General features: G+C 40.9%; 1 protein-coding gene across 1 annotated transcript in view; it reads right to left on the bottom strand.

The window, feature by feature from the left end:
* zgc:92140 (uncharacterized protein LOC447854 homolog) overlaps window positions 1-27,637 on the bottom strand; it is a 38,915-nt gene extending 11,278 nt beyond the window's left edge. Inside the window, exons 1-2 of the mRNA XM_023274194.3 lie at window positions 27,454-27,637; window positions 12,901-13,030 (exon numbers count right to left, since the gene is read on the bottom strand). Of these exons, the coding sequence (XP_023129962.1) occupies window positions 12,901-12,991 (91 nt within the window). The 5' untranslated portion in view covers window positions 12,992-13,030; window positions 27,454-27,637. The remainder of the gene's footprint in view (window positions 1-12,900; window positions 13,031-27,453) is intronic.

Below are 27,637 nucleotides of genomic sequence, written 5' to 3'. Positions count from 1 at the left end.
TACTATTCCATAAGTGGTTATTATTTTCACAATCAGCCGATAAAATGTCAAATAAAATGACTATAAATATGTAGGCGACATTTAAAACTTCTTTTCCCACCAATCAGAAATTCAAAAACCACCTTTCAGCACGTCGTTTGGCACGATGTAAATCCAGGCTATGTTTGGATGGTAATATTTCAGGAACTATTAAAGGTAAAATGTTGACTTTTTCACTGCTGTTTCTCATGACGTCATTGATGAAGAATCTCCAACATTGGACAAGTAGATCAAATCACATCTGATTATAGGTGAGTTAAAATATGAAAATTGTAATTTAAGCTGTATTCTAATTTATTGGTTAAGCAAATTTGTCTTTTTTTTTTTAACAATACTTTGCTTACATTTACTTTTACATAGTACTTCTTATACTTGTCGCATTTTTATTTAGAATTTCTTAGCCTGAGATTTGTATATTTATTCTTTTACTGTCTGTTGTTACTGAGTACTGCAACTCTATATACCAAGTCAAACTTCGTGTGTGTGCAAACTCACTTGGCATGAAAGGCTTTTCTGATTCTGATTCTGAAAAGAAATTGTAGCCATCATGAAAAGTCTCATCTCTGAGTACACATTAATAAAAAAATCATGTTGCAGAAATCAACCAGTGATATTTTCTGAACCATATGTAGCTGTATGTCAGAATAAATCAAAACAAAACATAATTAATCCTCTTTAATATGAAGTACTTGGTCACATAGATGAAAAAAGTTAGCTTTGTCAACATTTGAAGACTGACTGAGCAGGTAAGACAACCAGCCAGCAATCCGAAATCCAAAGATATTCAACTTAAAACGTGAGAAAACAGGGAAAAGAAGCAAATGATAAGCTACAATACATCTTGATTTGTTACAGGCGTCTAGCACTTCTCTTCTTTTGTGTTGCAGATTTGTAGGTGTGAGTCCCTGTTGCTGATTGGTGATCCTCTGCACCTGCTTCCTATCCTGGTCCCGCCCTCTGTTCACCTTATTGGACAAGCGTTGCAATGCACCTCCAATCAAGCCACATGACTTCTCACTACACCTGCCTGTCAGTCAGTGGCAGCATGTGTTTATCGTGCAGTTCGCCCACGTTTTCCTGTTTGACAGGATTGTATGAGACATTAGTTTTCATAAAGGGGGTTCAGGCTAGTGGAAGGTCGCTTGTTCAAGTAAAAACTACTTGTAGTTTGTAGAATTGTCATTCCAGCTAAAAGCATCAAATTCTTAGAGGAATTTCTGCTCGACCATCTCTGATTTGCCAGACATTTTTCTAGCATAAAATATGTATATTGATAAAAAAATATTTCTGATATATTAAACAGCTTCTGGGATGATATTTTGTTAAAAGTTTCCATTTGACTCATTTTTAGGCCATTTTTTCACATTTAAATTTGACACTCTATTTGACCAATAATAGCTTTTGAATTTTTACTTTCATTTTTCATCATGTCATTTATTCAGAATCTACAATACTGGACCGGTAGATTGAATACTCTCTGATTATGGGTCAGCTGAAATATGAAAAAAATATCATGAAAAGTCCCATTTTGAGCACAAACAAAAGAAAATGATAATGCAGTCCTCCAATGCAAGTCCACTAGTGATATTTTCTGAACCATATCTAGCTGCATGTCACAATAATACAAAACAAAACATAGAGAATAATTCTTATATGAAATATTCACTCACAAAAATGAATGATCCTTTAAAATTGGATGAGCAGTTATGACAAAGTGTACCACAAAACCATTTGTAGACTCAAACAGAGCAGAGTTCTATACAGAGACAGTTGTCACAAACAAAACACAATTTTCTTTGATTTTTTTCCCCATTTTTGGGCACCCATGTGCAAAAAAAACATGTTGACAGTGGGTTGGCTTGCAATTGAAATAAAAAAAATATCTCATAAAGTACATGACATGCCAATATAAAATTTCACAGATATCATTGTAAATAAAGTAAAAAGCTTCAAGCAAATCAGAGACGATCAACCAGAAGGTCACTGATGATTTATAACCCAAAAGAGCTACTCCTCTTGTACTTTTGTTTAGGTTAGAACAGGAAAAGTGAGTTAGCATTTCATTTTGGAGCTTTTGTTTTGTTAATGCAGCTTAAGTCAGTGTATTTATAACTTTGTGTAGAATTCTGTCTGATATATGATTTTCTTTTATTTCAGTAGCATCTTTCACCCTCTGTTCCTCCTTTTTCATTGTCTGTGTTCGTGTCAATTACCCACATTTATGAAACAAAAAACAACTTTGGTGAATCTGCCTGTTTTAATAATCTGGCTGTTCTGTGTCACTTGTCTTAATCCTTGAGAGCCGGGTTGCATCATAATCAATTAACTGATTAGGATTGTTAAAAGTTGATAGCTTAGTGAGCAAAATATGAAATCTGTCAAATGTGACACACTATAATATGTAGTGAAAAACTTTACATTTTGCATTCGAGTATTCAAATAACCTAAGGGAAAAGTAAATATAGTGCAGGAAATTGTAAATCTCAAGTGATTTGTGACAGTTTTAGCAAAGAAAGGACTCAAAGCACCCACAGTGGTGCTCATGACATGGTACCATAATAAATCTGCCATGTAAAATGATACCACGCCTAAAAACTGCAGCAGCTTGACATGAGATGGAACCGCACCTAACCTTGAGTAGAACAGTACGAGCAACGCTGCCAGTTCTGCTGACTACCTGATTGTTGGGCACAGAACTGATAAAGCAGGCGAGATGCTGATAAACACATACAAACGCAGAACACTTGGCTTTATCTGGTGCGCACTTTGTATTTTGCCCTCGCTCTATCAGCAGTATGTCTGTCTGTGGCCCTTTGTATCCAGCTGAAGGCTTCACCGCTCCCATCTGCTCCTCGACCCACCTGGATCACCTGCGTGTTCACATGTGTTTATGGCCACAATCGGCCGTGTTCTTCCACCTCACACGTGCCGAGCCAAACACGGCCCTGCGTTTATTTCTGAATAATTTCGGCAAAACAACACGGAAGGGAGCACTGGCAGAGATTAAGAGAAAGAGACGAGAGAAACAAATACTTTTCTGCCGTTTGCCTCAGGAATGTAAACGAGCCTGAGCAAAGCAGCTCCTGTCTGAGCATGCCGACACACACAAACACTTTCGTAACACAGCGCAGACTCACATCGGGCTCTGTAAACACACGGCGTGCACAATGCTACAGCAGGAAACAAGAATTAGGAGCCATATCCTTTGCCTTCCGAGAGCAACGCACATCAATTTCAAGCTATATAATGTGCAGCTTGAGGCGGATGCAGATGAATAGAAAAAGGGGATAAAATTAGCCGCTGCTGCTGTGGGCTGCATAAACAGATCTAAATGGACGTTTTCAAGAGTGAGAAAAAATGCCATGTGGTAATTTGGGTTGAGCCTGACAGGTTAAAATGCTTGAATGTTCTGCTGCCATCACAGGACAGTCGGGGAGCTTAATGTGACAGTTATAGATAGATCAAAGTGACCCAGCTTACACCAATCAACACTCATCACATCACAGAGTTTGCTTCAATTTAGATAGGAGCAGAAACTGGTCATGCTGTGTGTAGTACACATATATATATGTGTGTGTGTGTGTGTGTGCGCAGTTATTGTCACAAGAAATGACAAGTGTGTTTGGTCACGCGGACGCCGGGCCTCGCTTTGGGTGAGAGGGAGGGAAACCGTCAGAGACAGCAGAGATGAAAGGGAAGGACTATTTTGAGAAGCTGCGATTTTTTTGTGATGTGGACATCTTTCTCATCTCTGATTAGAGACCGAGGCTCCGTGCTGACCTTAAGGTACCGACGGTCACTGAGCGTGCACGAGGGTGTGTGCGTGTGCGCGTGTGTGTGTTTCTATTTCAGATGTCTTTGAATCAGCGCGTTTGTCATTTCATGCAAGTGCAGAGTTTGTATGGGGTGCGAGTCATTTAAAGAGCCTTATTTGGGCATGAGTGTGTGTTTTGTGTGACACATTGACTCTGTGTGTGTGTGTGTGTGTGTGTGTGTGTGTGTGTGTGTGTGTGTGTGTGTGTGTGTGTGTGTGTGTGTGTGTGTGTGTCTGCTCTCACAGCCTGTCCCGTGGCTATGTCAGTCTGTCCTTCCGCTGTGTGTCCTCCCTCTCGGCTAGTCTGGCTCCAGGCCATCACTGGCCCGGCCATGACATTTACACCTGAATACAAAGCTTCATCACTGACACACAGAAACACACAGTAACACACAAACACAGAAACACACATGGAAGCACACACATTCCCATCAAGGGGGAATCGGTTGTGAAAGAAGAAATGTAAACAGAATTGAGTGTCTGGCCTTTTTGCCGGCGGGGATAAAATGATGAAAAGCAATCAGAAGATCCATTTTGAAATATATTACGATTTATTTCAGCAGCGTAAGCTCAAAGCAAATAATAAAATTAAGCTATTTAACATTGCGGCTGACCTCCAGGGAGCTGCTCATGGATATGATGAAGACACCAAAGCATCAGAGTTACTGAGACCCACACATCTCTCACTACATCGTGATAAATGATGTCTTCATGCAGAATAACCTTCAACATCTACAATCAACAGTCATGCGGTCATCTGATTAGTTTTTAGTTGCAGAAATCTGTGACTGCTAATGAAACTCTACCGACTGTGAATTTCTTTAACTTCTTCACAATAAAAGCATCTCTGCAGTTCAGTTAAGATCAGCAGTGACTTGTGTTAATTTGCTTTGTGGTCGCTGTGAAAATGATCACTTAACAGCAAACCAAGGCTGCTATCAGTTGAAACGACAGAAACCAAATTAGGCCTGCAGAATACGAGGAAAACCAACCATGTGCAATAACATTATTTATTTGTCCACAAAATTGAACAATCATTATTAATATTAGCATGCACATTATTTTGCTTTAATATTTAAACTGCAAATATAGACTCAACAGATTGATTAGTTTATGCCAACTGAATAATGAAATTAAACTGGTAAACATCCGAATATTGAGTGTGCCAGTGTTTATGCTGGTTAATACGTCCTGCTATTCATACGCATAAGGTGAAATTTATATAAGTACATTTTCTCCTGAAAAGCCAGCATGTTGAATGGAATTTTTAACATGTTTTTTTGTGAAAAACATACGAGAAATCGCTACCAAAACATTTTGATACATTATTTGTATCAGAATAGATCTGTAAGAATAAACCAGAGGAATAGTAATGAGTGTGCTTCCGTGGTTTTGCACTGGCACACTTAATACATATACCCAATCAGTTAAGCAGAACATTAACTAAAAAATGACAGTTAAATTTACCCTAATATTTAATTTAAGCTATTTTTCCCAAACTCAACAAAGTCATCTTCTCATTGTCATTTCCTTGTTTTTCTCTTCTTCCTAATCCACAGTGCTGACTCACCTCACAATCTCCAGATTCAAATGTTGTAAATGAAGCGATTTTTCTTATAAATCACATTTGCAGCGTGTTTAACATGCATGTTCATGACTTTACAGTGATTTCTCTCTTGTCTCTATTACTACTGAGCTGGTTTCTAATGAAATTTACTTTGGATTCACACTTTCATTGTCTGTAAAACTCCTTCAGGCTACACAGATCTGAGGAAACCTATTTAACATGTGTGGTAATAGTCAAATTTAATGTTGCAATAAAAGAAACAGACTGGAATTTGGAAACCTGTTTTATTCTGAACATCTGCACTGTGATGATGACAAGCTTACAAATAGGGGACGTTAGCATGGAGTGGCTATACTCGTGTTTGATTGTATCTGTGGATCGAACTGATGCATTTAATAAACAACACATGATACACGGACTTGGTGATGATTTCGGGATTTGTGCTTTTCAGAAAACTCTCAATACATACTTAAGACAGTCAGGTGAAGATGCTTTTTCCTGTTTATGCGCAGAACAAAACGATCCCTATAATGTCTTTGCACAAAAACAGATAACATGCACCAGGTCTAGTCACGGGAGCTAATTAAAAATATACACCTGCACTCACATATGCATGCATGTTTAAAAACATATTGAAATATGCACAGCTCTGCTATGTGTTTAATTGTCATATTTTAAATTCTTTTAGGTCCCATTTTTCGATCAGCAGTGGTGCTTCCGATGATATCCAAAAATGAGTGTGAAATATACTTCTGTTTTTTTTTTTTTTTGTTTCTAACTCGAGTTGCTTCACTGAACATGAATCCACCCGGATCCACAGTCACACCTGGAAGCCCCCAGTTCAGCCACCAGTTAACCCCAGTTAAGCACTAAGCAGCTCCACTGAAGCAACTGAGTCGCCTCATTAAAGGGCACTTCAGCAGCGATAATGAGGGATGTGCGAGTGCTGCTATCACCTTCTGGTGCCATATTTATCCTGCCAGCCCCGGGGATTGAACCGGTGACCTTCGGATCGTCAGTGTTCTGACCTAAAGAGGAACGATTTCCACTCTCCACACACTCAGACACTATTTGTTGGGAGTTTGTTTCGTGTTTCTCAAGGGAGAGGAGAGAATTCCTCTGAAATGTGACGGCACAAAAGTTTCATTCAAGAAGGCAGCTGCTACCTGTGTATGTTATAACACTTCCAAGGTCTGAGCAGGATGATAAAGAAAGCTCAGAGTGCCAGATGAAGCACTAATGAAACAATCAAGCTTTGAGCAATACTATGTTACTCCCTGGAAGTAAACACATCACTGATCCTGCTGCAGGGAAATCAGCAACAACATACCTGCTCTGTCTCAGACAGCCAGTAACACTGTGTTCACTCAGGAGCACAGACTGTCCGCTGCCTTAAATAAACAGTGAAACCTGCACGCCACCTTGCCACCTTGTTTTGTATAAATGCTGTTGTGCCACATCCAACACGGCATTCGTTATCTCCACTCCGATCTCCTCTGGCAGTAATTATTGCACACATCAATAGCAAGATGTTGTGGAGAGTGTTGCTATTTTCCCTTGTCGCCCTTCAGTGTTTGTGTAAAGAGTTCAGCCTTTTCCGGTTATTGTGCGAGCGGGCTGGAGGGTGGGGGACGGGTTTAGGGTTAGTGGCCGGAGTCTGATGGCCTGAATATCTGGGACACACAAATACGGACTCACAAAGCACAAGAGGACAGGCTGACTGGCAGACAAGCTGTTGGAGGCGGATCAGTGCGAGCACCAAGAGTGATCGCTGTCTCACTAAATACACCGATACACAACACACCAACAACACATGTATGACCACAAACACAACTCTGTCTGCTGGGGGTAAATCTATATATGAGGCGGTGCTGACGGACCAGAACTGACCAATGTTTTCCGCCCTATTCATGAGGCGATGCAATGAGTGACACTGTAAAATGTTTTTCTAGCAGTTTTAATGCCAACTTTGGAACAATTTGCTGTTATTTTACGGAGTTTCCAAAAAAAACAGACAAAAAAATAAATAAATCTACGGCGTTTCCTTGCTTTGTTCAAGTACAGATAATACCCAATGGAATGAATGAATGAATGAATGAATGAATGAATGAATGAATGAATGAATGAATGAATGAATGAATGAAATAAATAAAATAAATAAATAAATAAATTTTCTTTTTCTTCTGTATATCTAAAAATGAAGGATGAAAAATTTTAACAGATTTTCCTTGTTTTGGGAAATTACAGATAATATCTAGTAAAATCATAGAAAAAATATTGATGTTAACTGCCATCAGACCTTACATAAAAAAAAATCTGTATTTCTGGAAATGGTAATTAATTTATTATCATTGACAAATAAAGTTATACTATTTTTGTAACAGTATTTAAATAAGAAAAATATTGAAATATATTGTGCATAAAAAAACATGCAGAACACAAAAAAGTGGCCAAAACTGTAAAGAAATCTGTATTATTACAAATAATAATTTGTTATTTTGAAATGTTTGATCCTAAAATTGCTCCATTTTTTAAAATGTATTTAAATCAGCAAAATATATATATATATATATATATATATATATATATTTTTTTTTTTTTTTTTTTTTTTTTTTTTTTTACAGATACTGAAAATGGTTACAAGAACTAAATTGTACAGATTTTCCTTTTTTTTATTTCAAATTTTTTTTGGAAGGGGTAGGGGGAGAGCTAAATTACAGATAATATCTATTAAAATCACAAAAAAGATTAGAAATTTAAATTGTGGAAAAAGGGAAAAACATCTGTCAAAAAAGCACCTACAAAAAGCATGTTTTCTACAGATAGCATTTTATTCTCTTAAAATGTGTGTTGGTAGAAATACACAGTTTTACTATTTTTAAATTTGTTTAAAAAATATAATTATTTTACAGATGATTGTTGTTATTGTCACCACTTTGCACAGTTTTTGAATGTTAAAGTATCCCACCGTTTTTAATGGGTTTTTTTTGGTTGTTTCTTGCTCCATTGCTGCCAGATTTGCACTGTTTTAAACAGGATATTATTTTTTACAGTGCAGTTTGACTGGCGCTGGAAAGGAAATTACATGGGAAATAATGATTATACAACATGTGACAACGACTGCAACGCTGTACAGTCAGAAAATGGGAAACAAAGATAAGAGCCTGAGAAGATAAGCCGAAGAAGGGACAGGAGGATGAAGACAGAAGATGTTATTAGGGGTTGTGGCCTGGGATAAATAATCCATCACAAACCAGGTCACTATCATCCTCCACCTCCGCACACAGACGAGCTGAAACTGTGGCCTATCGCAGCCTCCGACAATTCCCCTATAACTGACAGCGAGACGAGGGGGGGAGAGGATGAGAGGGAGGAGGAGGAGGAGAAGGAGGGGATGTGAAAGGACACAAGGTTCTGACCTAATGTAGAGCCAGAGAAGAGAAAGAGGAAAAGAGCTGCAGAGAGAAGAAACACTGGGAGCTGAAGGCAGGAAGAGAGGGAGGAGGGAGAAGGGGCACATAGACCCAAAATAGAGTGACGGAGGGAGAAAGAGGAAGAGAGGAACGAGGCCTTCAGCAGGGGAAGGGAAACAGGCGATCCAGAGAGAAGTTGAGGAATAAAAAAAAAAAAAAAAAAAAAAAGCAGCAACGTCAAGACGCGTCACTCTGTCTTCCTCTCTCAAGGAAAAACGCTTCCACTCCTCCCACGTTGTTCTGATGCTCGAGGAGGAATTCAGATCAGAAAGGAAGAGGGGAGGCGGAGGACGAGGGCGAATAGAAAGGAGCAGAAAGTCAAAGAGAGGTGAGAGGCTGGACAGGATGGAGAGAGAAAAGGGGGGATGATGGAGAAAGAAAGAGGACCTCCTGTGGTTCGTCATCTGCCACATCCGTCCGAACCAGAGTGTTAATTCTTAATCGCTGTTAATCCCTCAGCCACCCATCATCATCTCTCCCGCTCCATCTCTGGCTTTCACTTCTCATCACACAACAGCCGGCTACATACAATTAAAGCTTGGACCGTAGCTAACGACTACATTCATCTTCAGTCTGTGGGCTGTTTTTCAATTATTCAAGTCTACGAAACTCAGCACCGTTTTCCAGAGGTCTTTGTCTAAAGTGACTCATTCGCTCAACTCTTCACCATCACAATTTAGCACAAACTTGAACATTCTGACACATGCAAAAGATTTTAACCCTCTGAACTCAGCAGGTTTAAAAGGCATGCATAAAAAATAACATTTATCAAAGCCAGAGACTGTAAAAACATAAGTAATCATCAGTGATGTACTACAAAATAAACAACACAAAATTCAATTTTAGCTTTTCCTTTCTTATGATTTATAGCGTTATAACTGTGTTGCAGATGCATTTGTCCAAAGTGACTCATTCACTCATCTCTTTACGATCACAATTTAGCTTAAAAATTTATATTCTGGCACATACAAAAGGATTTTAACCCTTTGAACCTCAAACACCACCAGTGGGTGTCTTTAAACACTATAAAGTACATTCAATCACAAATTCCCAGCATCTATCAAAGCTATAGACTATAAAAATAGAAATAAGCATCTGTGTTACATTTATGACATGCCATTCCCAAATGCAACCAAATATAAGCTGAAATTGTGATAGTTCATAAAAGTAACTATATTCCACATGTTTGATTGTAAAATTCTCCAAAAACCAACCATTTGATCCATCAGTTTCTGTAAAAATTACTAAATTTTGTCATGGGCTGCAACCAAGAGTCAAAAATTCAGGGCGTTTTCAGCTTAACTCGGCTGAACTGTAGGCAATGTTTACACAAGGCAGACAGGAGACACGTATGGAAAGAAATTTAAAATGAAAAACAGAAAATATCTACAGTATGTATAGTCATCATGTCTTCCAGCATTGGTAAACCCTATGGCCATTTTTTTTTCATTTTTTGTAAATAAACAATCAAAGAATTTTGGATTTTTGGCATTACAAAATCATCCTGCCAGAAAGACATTTCTGAGCTCTCTCTCTACTTGCAATCATGCTTGTGCTGTTTCCATAGAGATACAGGGCTTTATATTCTGTGAAAAATTAGTCCACACTGAGTAAAAATTTGACAGGAGAAAATAATAAACCCAAGATACGTCTGGTGTTCAGAGGGTTAAAACAGAGAAGGGCATCAAACCATAAATCTTGCTCGATAAAAGACGCAAACATAAATAAGCCATTAAAATTGTGATTAATTGTGTCTTGAGTTGATTCAGAAACTAATCCAGTTGTTCCCAAATGTTTTGGCTTATGACCAAAAGCAGTGTGTAAATCACCCCCATTCAAGATTATAAGGTTACTGTGGTTCATTGTCCCATCAGGGAAAGTGTTGCAGCAAGAGCTCACAGCTTAGCACAGTGGAAAGGAGCTACAACACCATCGACAACAATAAATACCAAACTAATGCAGGAAATCCAGACCAAAAACTTATGTGCAAATATGTACATTTTTGCTTGATATGAAATGAGCAGAAGATTTTCCTCCTCCCAACAAATCCGTTCCTGTTAACTGTCCAATCCAAGCAGTGGAGCAAGAGCAAGACTTCTGTAAAAGTGAGTCATAGCCTTGGTAGAAACTTCGTTTTCCCCAGAAGGAAAAGACCTCTAGTCACAATACTGATGTTCTCAATTTTCTGTTTCAGACGAATTTCTTCTTTGACCTCGCTCAAGATAAAACTAATCAAAAGGGATGTGATATTAAGATTGATCTTGTAATTAGGAGACGTGTTTCCAAATAACTGTCAAGTGTGTTGAAGCACATTTTTGAAATGTCACAAAAAGTATCGACAAAACAAAGCATGAATCAGCCTCATTTCAATTAACTTCTTTGCAGTGACTAAACTCGCCTGTGCAGAGTTATCAGAGGGGGCCGGACCGGCTGTAATTAACAAACAAGAAGAGGCTGGAAACAAAACCAGGTGTTTGCAAACTGACGAATACCTCAAAGGAAAAAAGATTATCTACAAGAATAAAAATTGGCTGTTGTACATATTCTTTTGTCAGCTAGTATCAGTTAGTTTCATGCTGTCCAGATACTAAAAAAAAAAAAAAAACTAAAAAGCTGAAGCAGCTGAGGTGAGTTAAGTGCTAGCTACATCATAGCTGTTCAAAAAAGTTTTTTTCTTCTATTATGCTCAACATCTCTTTTTCAAAAAACCTTTATATAAAAAATTGATCATGTTTTTTCAAATTTTACTCTCTATTAATTTTTGTTGATGCAACACTACACAGTGCACATTGAAATGTCCTACTTAAACACAGCTATTGCTTGTAAAGCGATTAAGTAATTGGTTAATGAACAACCAGGTGTACTCCAAAATTATTACTCCAGTAAAACCAGATCCAAGCGAGACACTCACTCAACCTTAACCGCAGTGTTTATCAAGGTAAGATCATTCCTTTATCTTGATTTTTTTTTATATTGCTAAGTGTAAATGTGTTTATTTTTGTGTGTTCTTAAATAAATTGTTCATTTTATTGCCTTCGTAGCTTGACAGCTTGAGCTTGTAGGCAAAAGTGCTAAATTTCATAAAAATTCATCACTAGAAATGATTTTAAGATAGCAATTTTGACTGAAATCAAGCTTTTCCGCTACATTGACCAGCCCTCCTCACAAGACCCTATGTTGAAAAAGAATGGTCAAAACCGAAGCAGCAGAGGCCTTCAAGGGTCACACTATCGAAACACTGAATCCTACATTTACCATAATGCAACTCAACTGTGTCCCTCTTCCCTGATTGACTTCTGTCAAACCATACACCCCAACTTTAGAACAATTCTCTGCTAAAAACTGTTCCTGAATTACATTTTACAACAAAATAAAGTGGATATAAAATCAGATTATATAAAGTGGCACATTATTCCAACACTAATGGTTTGATTCAGCTGCCAAATGGAGGCAAATCTAAAAAAAGTTGAAATAAAGCTCATAAATAGGCTTCCTTTTTTCCAACTTTGGAAAGCTTCTTCCAGAGACACAATACATTGTTCAAAGTTTATCAGAAGCTGTGCAGAGCTTTTTGTGAAAATAAATTAGCAGAATGCCCCTTTAACTATATCTACACATTGTCAACATCCTTCTTTTCCTGCTCCACCTTCCTTTTGTCCTCTTGCTCTCTAGTCTCACCTCTCCTCATCTTAATGTTCCCCTTCCTCTCGATTTCCTTCCCAAAGACTAAAACATTAAGAACATTAAGGACATGTACGAACACCTCCATCACACTAACTGGCCACTTCCTCTCTCTTTCATGAACTGTCAACACGGATGACGCCAGTAAAGCTGTTGGAGTTGACAGTTAGTGTCTGAAATGGAGATCTTAACGCACTGCCAGAGGGGCTTGGGAGCTGTAATAAAGAGAATACATTGTGAGGGGCAGACGATGGGGGAGAAAATGGGCCCTCGCTGAGCAACTATAAGCAAGTGTAAATGGAGCTGTGAGGATTTTATTGACTGACCGGTGAAGAGGTCTCCGTTGCTGTAGGCCTTGCTGCGTCCCTCCTCATCGTTGGGCACGGCCGACACCTGCTTGGCCGAGGTGCAGCCCATGGCCTCACACTCTGAAGCCTCTCCTCATCGCACTCTCACCTGGGCAAAAACAAAAAAACAGAGGCAAAACCCTTTAAAATCAAACACAGGGAAATGAACAGCACTGCTGCTCGCTCTGTTTTCAGATATTTGTACGGTCCTGCTCAGTTACAGTCGATGGACAACGCCTCTCGGAACAGCTTTTGAGATTTGCTTTTCTTCTAAGAAAACACCAGAGCTACAAATGTGATATTACAAACACTTAACAGCACCGTGTTTAATGCAATTTGCTTCAGAATCAACACTCAGCAGCATTTTGGACATCCTCTGTTTGGCTTTGATGCAGCACATTAAAGCAAAGCATTCCCTTCCCCTTCACAGGAGTGCTACAAAGCAGCTCAGCGGAAAGAAAGGTGAACATTTTAATCAAACAGATTATTACTTCGCCCTCACAAGCTCATCATTAGCTCCATCAGAGGTAAATATAGCAGCTGCCAGTCCATGTAATGAGCAACAGCAGCAGGTAAACAAACAACATGGCCTGTAATTTATTATTCTTGTCAAACAAATTAATATTAAATGAATATTTTCCATTTATTATGCTGTTATTTTTGTGACAAACAAACTCATTATTTTAAGATGTCAAAAGATTATAACAAATTCCCATTGAAAGTTCAAAGATATCCAAAAACAAACCGAGCTGCTTTATTGCACAGTATTAAGTAATAGAGAATGTGTTCATTTTTGTGATAAATTACCTAAAGCAGCACTGATGCATATTTTTGCTGCTAATGGGTCAAACAATCTATAAAAACATGGCTGATAAATTATCAATTTCCTAACTTATGATGAATTTGTTGGAGAAAAACACCAACATTAATTAAATTATGGCAAAAATGGTAGCAAACAGTTGCTTTGTACACATCCAGCAGACACAGAGCAACATCAGCATTCATTTGCAGTCATACACCTAGTCGTCTGGTGGATGTGAGTCCAATAATGACAGAATTTTGACTCATTTTGGCTCGGCTTATGTCTCCATCAAATGCTGAGGGAAATATAAGGCTCGTTAGCTGTGAAATGCTAAAGCTAAATGCTTCACTATGTTCACCAGTTAGGTGCTAGCATCATCTGAGCGTTGTCTGGTGCCGAACAGCAAGAGTGAAATAGATTTTTAGTGGGAAGAATGGCCTGCTGTGGCGGGAAACAAAGTCAATGCCTTAACCAAAACAATAATGATGCTTGAAACAATGAGCTCAAATTAAAAATGCAGTTCAGTGTTGATTCCCTGAGTTCATCACTACAAGCCAGTGATGCTTTTCACGTCACATTAAAGGTCGCATATGATGAAAATCCATTTTTATTGTGTTTTGTGGCTGCTATAAATTGGGGTAAAATAAAAGCTGTTAAGATATGAAGACGCTTACCTCTGTCATTCATCAAGCACTCCCACAACTAGACAGCCTCCCAGCTTTAAAAGCCATATAAATGTTTCCGAGCTGCTATGTTCCAACTGAGAAACCAAAATTTGCTGATCTCAAACTTTGTATAACCCTGCCCATTCAACGGCCAGTGCTTCCAACTGAACTGTTCAGAATGAGCAGCTTCCTCACAGTCAACCACACAGTAGGTTTACTTTCTAGAGCCGCGGCTGCTAACTCTAAAATGTCTTGGCCACGAGAAAAACACACCAAATGTTCTCTTATTGGCTGCAAGAGTGAACACAATAGTCTTTATGCATTCCCAGCATCTGACAAACTGAGGATTCAGTAGATGATGTTTTGATGGCAATGCCACAAAAAAAAACAGAACAGGATCCTTAGCATTAATGGGGCTAACAGGGCTAATGTGGCTAACGTGACCATCAGCTTTTGATGGAAGCCCAAAGGTCAGAGCTCTGTGGATGGCTGAAACTTTAATTTGAAACTAGTAAACAAGTACTGGGTGGGACAGAGTGTTTTCACGTCGCTATCTGTGCTTCAGTTCAACCCAAACTAACCTAAACAGCTGCTGTTTACATCTGTTAGCGTCTCTCCTGCTCTCTATATACAGCATTTTACAAAACCGAATTCCCATTTAAGCGGTTCTCATTTACATTTTTTTCAGTTTCAGTTGTCTGACGACGGAAGGAGTATGAAACAGTGACTGAACTGCAGACCATTAGGACTGCATGTTAACCAGCAGTGACTTCGGGGCCTTGTCCAAGCTAACCTACTACTGAGCTACGGACTTTGTAGAAATAAGGATGTTGTCTGACAAACTCACCAAACACAGGAGTTAAAAAGAAACACAAAGTCTTGGTCCAAGACACTCATTCACATCTGTGTTAACTGCCGAGCTGTCAGTCATAGATGCTGTCAATCACAGAGAGATTTCTTCCTGAAGGGGGCGGGGACAGCAGCACCTCAGCCACCTTTAAAGCTACAGACACTAAAACAGCTCATTTATAAGAGTGGTAAAGCCACAGGTTATACAGTCATGGTGAAATTAACCACAATGGCACTATTTTGAAATGAAAACTTCAAAGACTTGATATGATGACACATGAGACTTTCACAGCTTTGCAGAAAATGTGCACAATATGGGACCTTTACGTCATCTAATCCAGTGTTCTCTGTGATCATTATCAATAAGTTGACTAATTTAATTACAACATTTTCTTAAAGCTTTGCGTTAGGAGCAAAATAAAATGAACACTTCATTATTATTGCAAAAAAATTAAAGTAAAAGCCTCTCACCCAGAATTATGGCTGACACAAAGCTGTGAACACAACTGTCAAACACACACACACACACACACATACGCATATGCACACACACCCACACACACACACACACTGTCAGACACATTACACTATAGATAGTCGCTGTGTCACTCACACATGTCATATGCTGTCAGTGACAGAACTCATCTGACTGCTGTCAGTTACAAAACACACACAGACGCACACACTCACAGGCAGCTGATGATTACCCATCAACAAAATTAAATCCGTGGCACCGGTACACCAGCGAAAGGAGGAGGAGGCGGAGAGCTGAATGAAGAAGAGGCTTTATGAGAACACTGAAGAGAGAAATAAAGACAAAGAAAAGGGAGGAAGGTAGGTGGGTTGAGACGACGAGGGCTGAAGAAAAGGATGGCCAATAGGTAAGATAGGAAAAAGGCCAAAAGAGAAAGATGAGTGCAGAGCTTCAAATGAGCGCCGCCCAGCCCTCCTCCCTCCTTCAGGACGTTTGAAGTTGACAGCCGGCCAGTGTTTACTGCTGTTTAGGCTGTGGCCAACCAGCCTCCATCTCTCTGGACACCACACAAAGCACCAGGTGTACAGGAGGCGGGGAACAGCTGCTGTGGTTAGTGTGTATAAGCACTACATGACTGAACTTTATGGATGGTTGTGACCATTTTACTGTGGTTGTATAGTTACTGGACAGTTTTACTAAAGTTTTGACATGCTATAGTAGAAATAAGCTTCCATCCATCCATTCATTTTCCTGCGTTTATATGGGTTTGGCTCACAGTGGCAGCGGGCCAAACAGGACATTCCAATGTCTGCATCTCCACAAACGTTTTCCAGCTCCTATTAGGGAATCCCAAGGAATTCCCAGACCTGATCAGATATGTCTTCCCTGCAACAAGTTCTGGGTCTATCCTGGAGTGTTCGTCAAGTTAGACGGGCCCAAAAAAACCTTAAGGCGTCATCCTAATCAGACGGCACAACTACCTCAGCTGGCTCCTTTCGGCGCCAACGAGCAGCAACTCCCTCTGCATTTCTGAGCTCCTCACTCCATCACTAAAGCTGAACCCGGCTACCCTACCAATGAAACTTTGGCTGCATGTATCTGGTCAGTACCCAGAGGTCACGACCACAAGTGAAAGTTGGAAGGTAGACCAACTGTTAAATCAAGAGCTTTGCCTTCCAGCTTAGCTCCCTCTTCATCACAACAGTCTGGTACAACGCCAGCATCGCTGCTGACACTGCACCAACCCGTCGGTCTATCTTACGCTCCATCTTCCTGTCCCTCATGGACAAACATCCCCAGATACTTAAACTTCTCCATTTGGGGCAGCAACTCAACCCCAACCCAGAAAAAAAAATGTAATTGACATCACGTGTGGCCAAGTTGTATTTAGCTACTTGGGTTTTAGTGTCCCTGGGTTTTCATGACTTACTGAGGGCTAAGACCTTACTAGAAAATCCTGGTCTGGTTTATTAAAGCTTGTTATTGTAGTTTTACCCAACATTCCTGATTTGCAAACTTAACAGGGATCTGGGAATGCAGCAGCACTGCTGAAATGAGGTCCCAAGGGTCAAGCTACTGAAGCAGTTGGATGATCATACATTTTTAAAACAGATTCTTGAGTTCCAGTGTGGAAATGCTGAAGTCATTTCAGGTTAACTAACTTTCAGTTTCAACTCCAAATAAAGTGTTTTAAGGTGTTGATTCAACTGTATAATCATTTTGGAGGCTCCAGTTTGTAGTGCTGTTGCTGTTAATTATAATGCAATCCACTGATAGATTAAATCAGCGATGGTAAGCTAAATAACAGCATGATTCAATGTAGTTTAACAGCATCACAATCTAAAACCTCTAAAATGATCACAGTTGAATCAGTCTTTCTTAAAGGGATTCAGCTAAAACTTGGTTGGATGGATTCAAGGACAGCTAGCTAGCTGTACCTAATAAACTGGCAGCTGAGTGTATTTTACAATGGAAAAATAATTTTGCCATCTTTTCTGGTAGACAAACTATCAGAGACACTGTTAGAAATGATTTATTCTGCCATAACTGATTGAAATTTCTTGATACTCATCGGCCACCAAACACACCAACATTGAAATATCAGCAATAAGCTTATACCAGCCAGTTATTGGTCAGTAAAGCAGATGGTGGCTGTTCTCTTTGTTAATGCAAATTGGAAAAAAAATAACAAATCAAACAGTAATCGTGTAAAATGTGTCGAACTGTGGAATTAATTACGGCTGAGTTCTATTTAGCTACTTGTGTGTCCCATCAAGCGTCCAAAGTTGTGAAGTGGTGCAACCCCTTGCATCCAAGAAATTAAATTAGTCTTTGCAAACAAACTACACCTATATTTGCTTGAAAACAGGCAAGTTTAAATCAATTATCCTTTCTCGTCTTTGCCCTCAATCTAACCGGTCGAGGCAGATGTCTGCCCTCCCTGAACCTGGCTCTGTGGGAGGTTTATTCCTGTTAACAGGGAGGGTTTTTTTTTCCCTCTCCAAGAGCTTTTTCAAAGGGAATCACTGGATTTGTTAGGTTTCTGTCTATAATAGAATATTGTAAGGTCTTGACCTTACTATGTGAAGAGCCTTGAGATGACTCGTGTGTGAATGTGTGCTATAGAAATAAAACTGAATTGAACTGGAGTGAATTTAAGCAGCTGTGAGTATGTGAGGTGAGTGTATGTTCAGTACAGGCTGACGGAATTCAAAAATGAATTTCTTTCCTCGGCTCTCCAGCTGAAAAGACACTAATCTCTGGAGCCTGAGCCGAGCTTACACATGAATTTCTCAAAGGGCCTGCAGGTGAGAAGGAGGCAAACCTGGGGACAGAGACTCAAGACATTCAACACACATGAATGCAAGCTTGGCATGAGTGTAAGTCAGTGTAGCTGTGTGTGTGGTGTCACCTGTGGCCCTGAACTAGAGAGCAGCTTATCAGGCTGTTCCAGGCAGCCTGGGACACCTCTTACTACGACTACCGCTCTGGAACAACTCAATTATGCCTCACATGCACTCACAACCCCACAACGACACACACAGCTGGAAGATCCTAATGCATTCCAAGGCGCGTTCTCGTGAAGACACTGAAATAATCTCACCCCCCGTAATCGCTCTCAGTCGCGTAAATGAGGATTTGACACCAAGTGGGACAAGGTGTGCATCCGCAAAAAACGCTGCCACTGGGGTGCATTTAACCTGTCAGGAGTCACAGCACTGTGAAGCATGAGAAGCCAAAGCCGAAAGATAGCTACAGAGGCAGAAAAAGAAGGATAAAAAGCGAATAAAGCTAACATCAGAGGGGATACAAGAGAGGGAACAGTCAATTCTCTCCTTACTCTGGGCTGTTAGCGCAGAACTGAAGTGAATATTAGATTAGCAAGGCGAAGAAACTCCCTTCTGAAAGCCACGGGAGGAAGTATTAAAAAAATGTGAGCAGCCTTGACAGATTTTTTAAGTTTCAAAGGGTCTTGGGCATGTAGGCAGCATCTGTTTGAAGTACTTTGATTCGTGTGTATTGAAACATCACATTTTGAGTAGGCGCAAGCTAAAAATAGACCCAGCAGTCCCAGACTTATTGTTGTGTGCAGAGATAATGCTAGGCTATGAGGAACTGGAAGCCAAGCTGCTATTACTTGAGTTATACATATGAGCTAGCGCTAGTGGGCAGGATACTACAAAGTCACACACCTATAAATAAATAACAGCGAGGCCTGTAGAGGCTAAAGGTCGGGGATTCTTCAGAGTGAAATTGAAGGAGTTAGGTCAAGGAGTCAGAAAAATCCTTTGCAAAACATTATTCGGAGTCAGACATGGTAACATCAAGTTTTCTTTTTGTTTATTAGTCATGGTCTTTTGACATTTCATATCCTGATGAAATCTTGTTTTCTCACAAGCATCCCAAAAATCAATGGAGGGTTGCATTTAGAGATGCTTAGGTGAAGGGTTGACTCATGCAGAATGTTTATTTTAGCACTGTATTTGGAATTTTTTCAAGACCGTCCAATCATTTTCAGAAAAACATGAACATTTTGTTCTCTCCAATGCTGTTTTCCTTCCATGGAAGCCCCACAAGATGAGAGTAATGAATACAAGAAAAACAAACTTCTGCCATGCAAAATTGTGTTCATTTTTCTGACGATTGTTGCCGCTTTTACCACTACAGGTCTCTAAATATTCTTCAAATGAAACAGCCACAGCAGAGAAAATGACTTTTTCTGATTGAACTTCTTCTAGACAGTTTTGCATTAAAGCCAAAAATAGAACCGCTGCAATAAAGGACACTAAAGGATATTCTAGTGCGCCAGTCCTCAGTCCTTGTTTGCATCCTCCTACTCGTTTTTGCATGTCTTTGACTGCACAATGAGATCAGTGCGTACACTTTTAGCACTGGAGTTAAACTGCAGCTCTACCCCAACGAGCCGCTCTGTGCCACATGCGAGACCACAGCGGGGCGTTGCTCGGTGTTGATTTAACCCACAGGACAGCTGGACTGTGCTGCTCTACTCCTGCAAACGCTGAAGTGTGTCAATGGGGCAAAGCTTAGTCTGGCGAGTCAGCGGAGACACTCACACCAAGCATCTCCCTCCGTCTCACACACCAGCTGAGCCAACTGGATCAGATAAACATCTTATGTGCGAAAGGGATAGAAGTTCTTAATGCTAACTGGCACACAACCACCTCAGGATCTACGCGACACGCTCCAGATGCTTAACATTCATCATTGCCAAAGCAAAGTAGTAACCTAATTTAAACATATAAATATGTCACGATATCTGCTCGCAGCTCTTGCGTCATTTCTCGCTAAACTTACACCAAAATTGGCACAGAGCCCCCGCTAATGTTTCACCTCGTAAGCAATTTTAACTTTGTCCAAACAATAACACAGGGTTGAAAAACTCACAGGGCTCCAGCTCCTCTTAAACGCATGTTAAGGCCAAGAGGCATCTTTAAGACATGGCAAATACCCAAGCCCCTTAAAATGAATATGATTTGGCAAACAGAGGCTCACCCATGCCTGCATACCTGGAGGTGGGACGTGACCTACTCTCGGCTCGGTGAATAAGCCTCCTTTACAAGTCAGTTTGTCAAAGGAGGAACTCAAAAAAAGGACTGTGAGGCTGGGAGATGTGAGTGTACATGCTTGCACAAACACACGGCGTGCACACAGGCCCAGCAGTGTGAAGGTTTCTCAAACACAGGGTTGTGCCAGAGGGAGAACGAGCGACCACAGAGCCTGAAAAACTGGCTGAACAAAACTGAAAGAGAGAGAAGTCACGGAGTGAAGTTTTTATGTAACACTTTATATTTTGCTGCCGTGTGAACTTGATGTCTTTCTGTTCTGAGGCTCCTGTAACAGAAAGGCCCGACTGCGATGGGGAAGTGATGACTTCTGCAGCGGTCAAAGCTGCAGAGAAATGTACAACAGCCAGTCAGCTTTTCTCAGCAAACCCACCTGTGACGGAACAACATTCACCCACAGCTTTACCACACTATTACACAGAGGTGAGCTGAGCTGGTTAGTGCGTTACAACATGCTACTGGTTCCCTGAATGCAGCGGCACAGACTTTAACCAAATACACGAAATATTTACAAATGCAAAAGATAAAGTGGGAGGAACATTTTTTGGACACATCTTAAGGCAGACAGAGAATGAAAATGATAGACGGACTGACATCATGGCTACACATGGAACAGGCAACAGTCACAATTCAGAGGGCAGAAAATCGTAGGAGCTGGAGAGAAATGATCGCCTACGATGAATGGCATGGCACTAGATTGATTGACTGAAATATTTACAAATGCAAAAGTTAAAGTGGGAAGTTACAGGTGCAAGGAAAAGCAGGGAGAAAGCAGTAAACCACCTATAACCTGCGTATCTGAAGTAATGGTCAGTTTAGTTAGTGAAGAACTGCCTTAACAATACTCACACTAATTAAATATATACCATAGGGGGTGCGAAATAGCGCTTTTGCACTTTTGTGGTTATTATTTAGCTTCTAAAAAATATACAAAGCATTGTTTTAAAAACTAGAATAGAGTTAGAGAAAAAGATTTTATGGTGACTGCTACAATATGATGGCTAACTTTGATATTTTACTTGTTACATTTTCTGGATTTGCAAAAAATTAGACCTTCCCATCTGTTAGCTCACACTATTTATCATTTTTTCATATCAAATTCTATTCAATATTAAGATTTTATCAGTGTTGCTCAACCTGTATATGTATCAGTGTTTGCATTCACCTGAAAATGTGCTCTTTAGTACAATGTTTGTGATTATAATGATGATTTTATGGGCATAATTTAGAGTTATAAGGCAAATATTTTTCACAGTACGGCATCGTATGTTATGGTATCAATGAGTATCATTACATTTTAGAAAAATGAAGTGAAAAAAAAGTATGAATTTGCCAAAAACTTTCTCAGAGGTATTAAGTCACAGTTTAAATAAAATCTCATATTCTCCATATATTTGCTCCTTATTGACTAACCTAAAAAATGCATTAGCTTGTTAACTTAACAGAAATCAGAAAAACAACCAGAAATCTAAATGTTCTCCCTGAAGCTTCTACAAGACGCTCTGCTGTAGACTTCCATGCTGCAGTGTGTCCACCGAGTCTTTGTGACGGAGCAGACTTTCAGTACAACTCCTGGGCCAACGCGCCATAATATTTACTCTAGCCAGGCAGCAAATGCAGCACCTCTCCTCTCGTCCCAGTTTGAGCACTCCATCAGTCTGACAAGCCCGGGAAGCCGTGCCAACTCACCCAGGAGGCTGGTGGACAGTGAAGGTTTCTCCTGAGGGCTTGTTCTGCTGCTTTAAGTGAACATCTCTATTCTGTCTGCAGCTCGTTCACACTGCTGTGATGAGGGTGATGGAGGCAGAATGGAAACAGAAAGGGTCGCAAGTCGGAGGCAGATACAGGAGCGCCTCTGTTCTGTCGGGTGAAACCCAAGTCTGGCCTTGTGACTGACATTGAGAGACACGTAATTAAGGCCTGTGCTGCTGAAGACACAGGACCAGGTTGTAAGGCACATATACTTTGGTAAGGGGCCGGTGTTTTCACTCCAGGCCTGTAAAAGCCAGTTGAGCTGAAATTGCAACATCTGCATGGCTCCTGTCATTTCCTTTCACTGCTACAGCTTAAAGACGGAGCAAAAGAGACAAAATGAGACGAAACTAACGAGTGAAAGCACAAAGTGGTGAGCGTTCCGGATCACCATTAGCAGCCTTAACCTCAGAGACCAGTACAGCAGGCTAATTGAAATCTGAGCTCTATTAGGCCACATCTTGGTGCAGGTATACCCAAACCATACAAAAATGGATTGTTCCACCATAATGCAGGCTAGACTGGAGGATAAAATGTCTCCTCTGAGGCCCATTAATGGCTGCCGTTTGTACCGCTGAGTTCTCAGGAGCGAGACAGATTCCTTGAAAGAGCAAAAGGCAAGCGGTCATGCCTGTTTTATTCCTTCTGATACCGCTTTGCTCGGCTGTTTCCAATTGTGAGTGAGATGAAAGCAGGTCAGAGCCTGAGGTGATTGATTACAGGGCAAAGTAAGATTAAAAAAAAAAAAAAAAAAAAAAAAAAAACCTGGTGGAAAAGTAACTGAAGAAATGCCTGAGTGATACTGTCGCACTATAATTAATACCAATATACCTGTGGCATCAGGTGAGTCATTAAAGCCGGCTATCAATCTAATGGATGCATGCTTTGTTCATGCTCATAATATAAACCTTGCAGAGCGGGATTCTGCTTTACTCTTAAGAAGCATTAATCGAGTGTGTTTTTGCAGTTTCATTGTAGTTAATGTTTTTACTGAAGCTGCAGCTCCACCAAAGTGAACCAACTGCTGCTGAATGTTGATACCAGACCTATAAAAGGTGTTTCCTGCTGCGGTTTATGTTTATATCATCACTGCTTTTATACACTGAACTTTAAAATGACTGTAGGGTGCTTGTTCATCACTTTCATCAGGAGGCAGCTGCAAGGCCGGTAGCAAACCTCCTCCAACACTGCAGCCACACAAGGTCAAACATGTTTGTTTTCTCACCCAAATCCATCTGAATCGCTAAAAAACCAACCCACGAGCTGAAAAATTAAGAACACCTGCATTAATATTCATGAGAAATTACCACAGCTGAAGAAAATAAATATGAATCCATGCGTAATTGGCGTGCTGCAGGATAACGGGCGAAGCGATTCTCAGATGAGTGTCTGTGTGTGAATGAAACGCAGCCTGATGGAGGAGCTGCAGAAGAAGCCTGTGTTCAGCGTCTCCGCATGGTGTGATGTTCACAATGTTATTCTTTCAGATGCAAACCACTGCTTTCTCCCCGTCCATTATCCAACCAGAGACACACACAGCTACAGCCAGCAAAGCTTTTATGCAACATGAGCTTACTACAATTTACAAGTGGCAGAACAGTTGCTGCTGATACACTGATTTCCACCATATTACCTAAGAATACTGAAAAATTGGACAAAATACATCTTGATAAATGTTAGGCTAAGATGAAAGATCCATTTGCATCTCTTCTTGTCATGAATTTAGTTATTTGACTGCTTACACGGTAAATATATGGCATTCGATGTGTGAAAAAGCTGCTATAAAAGTATTAATTTTATGATATTAATAGAACTAAGCAGGGTAGCCACTGCCACGTATTACATGAGTTGAAACTCTTGCTATATGTAAAACATAAAGTGATTTTATTGGTTTATTTACTTCAAAAGTATGCCTTAATCTGCTACATCAAAAAAGAAAAACACTAAAAGGTTTACAATCAACAACTGTCAAATTAATGATCCCAGTTTCACATTTTAGTCATTTTCTAGCAAAAATTCTGAACATTTGCAGTTTCCAGCCTCTTGAATAAGACAATACGATGCTGTTATTGTCATATTAAATAGTAAAACGAATCTCACATTAGTTGCCTAGTTTAAGCCACTTAACTACACCACTTTAGACTCTGGGAACAAGGCCCTTTCACTACTTTTTGACATTTACGACATGTTTCATCAAACAAATAATCAACAGATTAAACATTAATGAAAATAATCATTCACCACGACCCTAAAAGTTATCATTTCATTGCTATACGATGCAGCTCGAAGTCAATAAATAATAAAACTGAGTTATTGCTCAGCCTGCAGATGACACTGATGCTTGTTGTTCCACTGCTGCTGTCCCCACAATGTTTGTTTGTGTCTAATAACTGCTAATTGTGTGTCTATGATTCCTGCAATATCACATTTTGTTTTATAGCGGAGCTGAAGACTGATTCCATCAAATGTTAAACATAAAACGATCCATCTAAACATCACGCTAAGTTCCTGTTGTGTTTGCAGTATCAGGGGAATAAAAGGGCTTGGGAACCGGGAGAATGTTGCGACATCACTGATCTGACACTTCAGTTTCAAAGATTAGATTCGATTCGGTTCTCTTCCTTTCCCTATCACCTGTCTCTGGATGAAATGCATTTTCCTGAAGCTTCCTTTCTCACATCAGCCCGACACTGTTGTCACTACTGAGGCCTCCAGAGATCTCAGCAGAGACCATTTTTATCTGTAGTGGAGATGGGAATCAGGTGCATTCGGTCAGTCAGAATGAGAGTAAGTGATAAGAAAAGGGAAAGTGAAATCAATACCGCCTCTATGTCCCATCCTGACTGAACTCTGAGCACAGACCCAGCTGTAAACCGTCAGGGAAAGAGAGATGCTGCTTCATCATGTGACAGACACAAGCAGAGAAAAAGCACGCATGCCGGCTTCGAAAAGGGCGAACAGACACAAGATAGACCAACGGCAGACAGAAAGCACATCCACCGATCTGCACGTCTGCCGCAGTCGCACACATGCAAACACACATGCACAGAATACCGAAGCAGAAACCAGTCACACGAGTGCACTTCCTCAGGCTGCAGCGTCTCATCTGCCTTGATTATTCAGTGAGGTGGGCGAACCGATCGAACCGGCCGGTGCCCTCGGTCACATGCCTCAGAGGGATCATGTTGTGCTGGCCTTGTGCTTTCTTTCTTTTCTTTTCTTTTTTTATCATGCACTGCAATACAGACCGCCTCATCACACCTGACAGAGCAAACTGGACGGAGGAGACGGTCATGGGAACTCCCTCTCCGTACAGGAGGGGAGACATCCTGGTTTCCATGGCAACCCCTCCAGCCTCCTGTCACACAGTGACATCGCAGGTGATGCACGATGATGACCTCACCACCACCCATTCTCAAAAAAAAAAAAAAAAAAAAAAAAGATGGGGTGAAAAACGCTCACCCAAACCAAAAGCTGAAGAGGTGAAGAGGCCACAGGCGGACGGGCCGGATGGAGATGATGATGATGATGATGAGGATGACGGTGGTGGTGGTGGTGATGATGGTGGTGATGGAAGAGAGGACTAATAATAGAACCTCCTGCCTCGGAGGAAAGAGATGAGAGAGAGAGGGAGCTTTTATTTCTTCTCGCTCGCCACCGGAACCAAAAGCCATATGTGAGCAACACACTGTGCAAGTGAGGGAGGGAGAGAGGGAGGGAGGAAGAGGAGAGACAGATGGAGGCAGATAGATGAAGACAAACAAATAAATCAAAAATAAAGCGAGGGAGGGGAGGAAAGGATCCACTCACGGGATTGCTGGTTGTAACCTATATAACATAAGCTGCTGGTGACAGGATGCTGCTGCCTGAACTGAACCTACATTCACAGCAGGGTGCAAATGGATGGAAAGGTTCATCTGTAGCAGCTAATAATCACCAAATGGCACTTTATTGTTTGTTTTTGAAGCAAAGGGGGGACTTAAACTCCCCTTTGTGGAGGACAGAGTCTGAAGAAGTGCATTTGAAACAAGCTCGGGGATGCGAATGAGCTGCAAACGTGCCGTCTGTATATCAAATCTAATCTGGCTGCTGTCTTCCATGTCTTCCCTCAGAGGCATGCGACAGCAGTAATGAGGAACAAAATGTGCATTTCCTCAACTACATGCCAGAGAGGCTACTGAGGCAGTAGGGAAGTTGTAGACACCCAGGCTGTGCAGAAACGTGCCAGAAAAGACTACTGAGGCTGCAGCTTTTCCCGTCACGTCAGAGAAGTTGGAGGCACCCAGGCTGCTCCAACTTCTCTGAGTGAAGCTGTGCAGCGGTAGCAGCTCCCGGTCGGTCCGGCCACAGAGCTGCTGAACGCCGCAGCGCCAGCTCAACAGCTGTGTCCAGCTGCGCTTACAGGGGAGACACTGGGCGCTTTGTTTCCTCCTCCAGGAGCAACATAGTTCCACACAAAAAAAAAAAAAAAAAAAAAAAAAGGTTACCAGCCTGTAGCCTCGGTCAGCTCAGGTCTGCTGGAGTGTTTCTCCAAAAAACAAACGGCCTTTGGAGCAGCAGCAGCAGCGGGACAGGGTGGCACAAGCAACCAGGATGCGTGGAAAATGTGAAAATGCGCCGCTGAGCCGACGCACGTCCATCCAAGCACATTTCCACTGAAACGCTGCGATAAAGCCGCGTTTCTGTCTAGTTTCATTTTCCCGTACTAACAGAGAAAACGACAAGATGCGAAAAGCTCCGGTGTGCAGGAAGCCAAGAAATCACGGTGCACACTCAGGAAACAACAACAACAAAAGAGTCACAAAAAAGACACGAGCTGCCTCCTTACGAGCAGCTTTTCCGCCGGTGGACAAGCGGCGCCTCTGGGAGACGGTTAGGAGACTGAATGTGGCGTCTGGTACTTACTCAGAGGAACCGGTGCGGCTCGGTCCACCGGAGGATCGCCCCTCGGTCGGTCTTCTTCCGTGTGTGTCGGGCGGGATCTGCGCTATGGAGACTGGAGAGGACGGAGCGTAAACTGAGGCTTGCGTCATTTCACCAGGATGCCACTATTTGCGCGCAGCAATGCAGCCATCTTGCTGAGGAGTGG

The sequence above is a fragment of the Amphiprion ocellaris genome, chromosome 2 (assembly GCF_022539595.1).
Source record: "Amphiprion ocellaris isolate individual 3 ecotype Okinawa chromosome 2, ASM2253959v1, whole genome shotgun sequence".
NCBI lineage: Eukaryota > Metazoa > Chordata > Actinopteri > Pomacentridae > Amphiprion > Amphiprion ocellaris.
The sequence above is the reverse complement of the archived record's forward strand: the minus strand, read 5'-3'. Positions and strand labels throughout refer to the sequence as shown.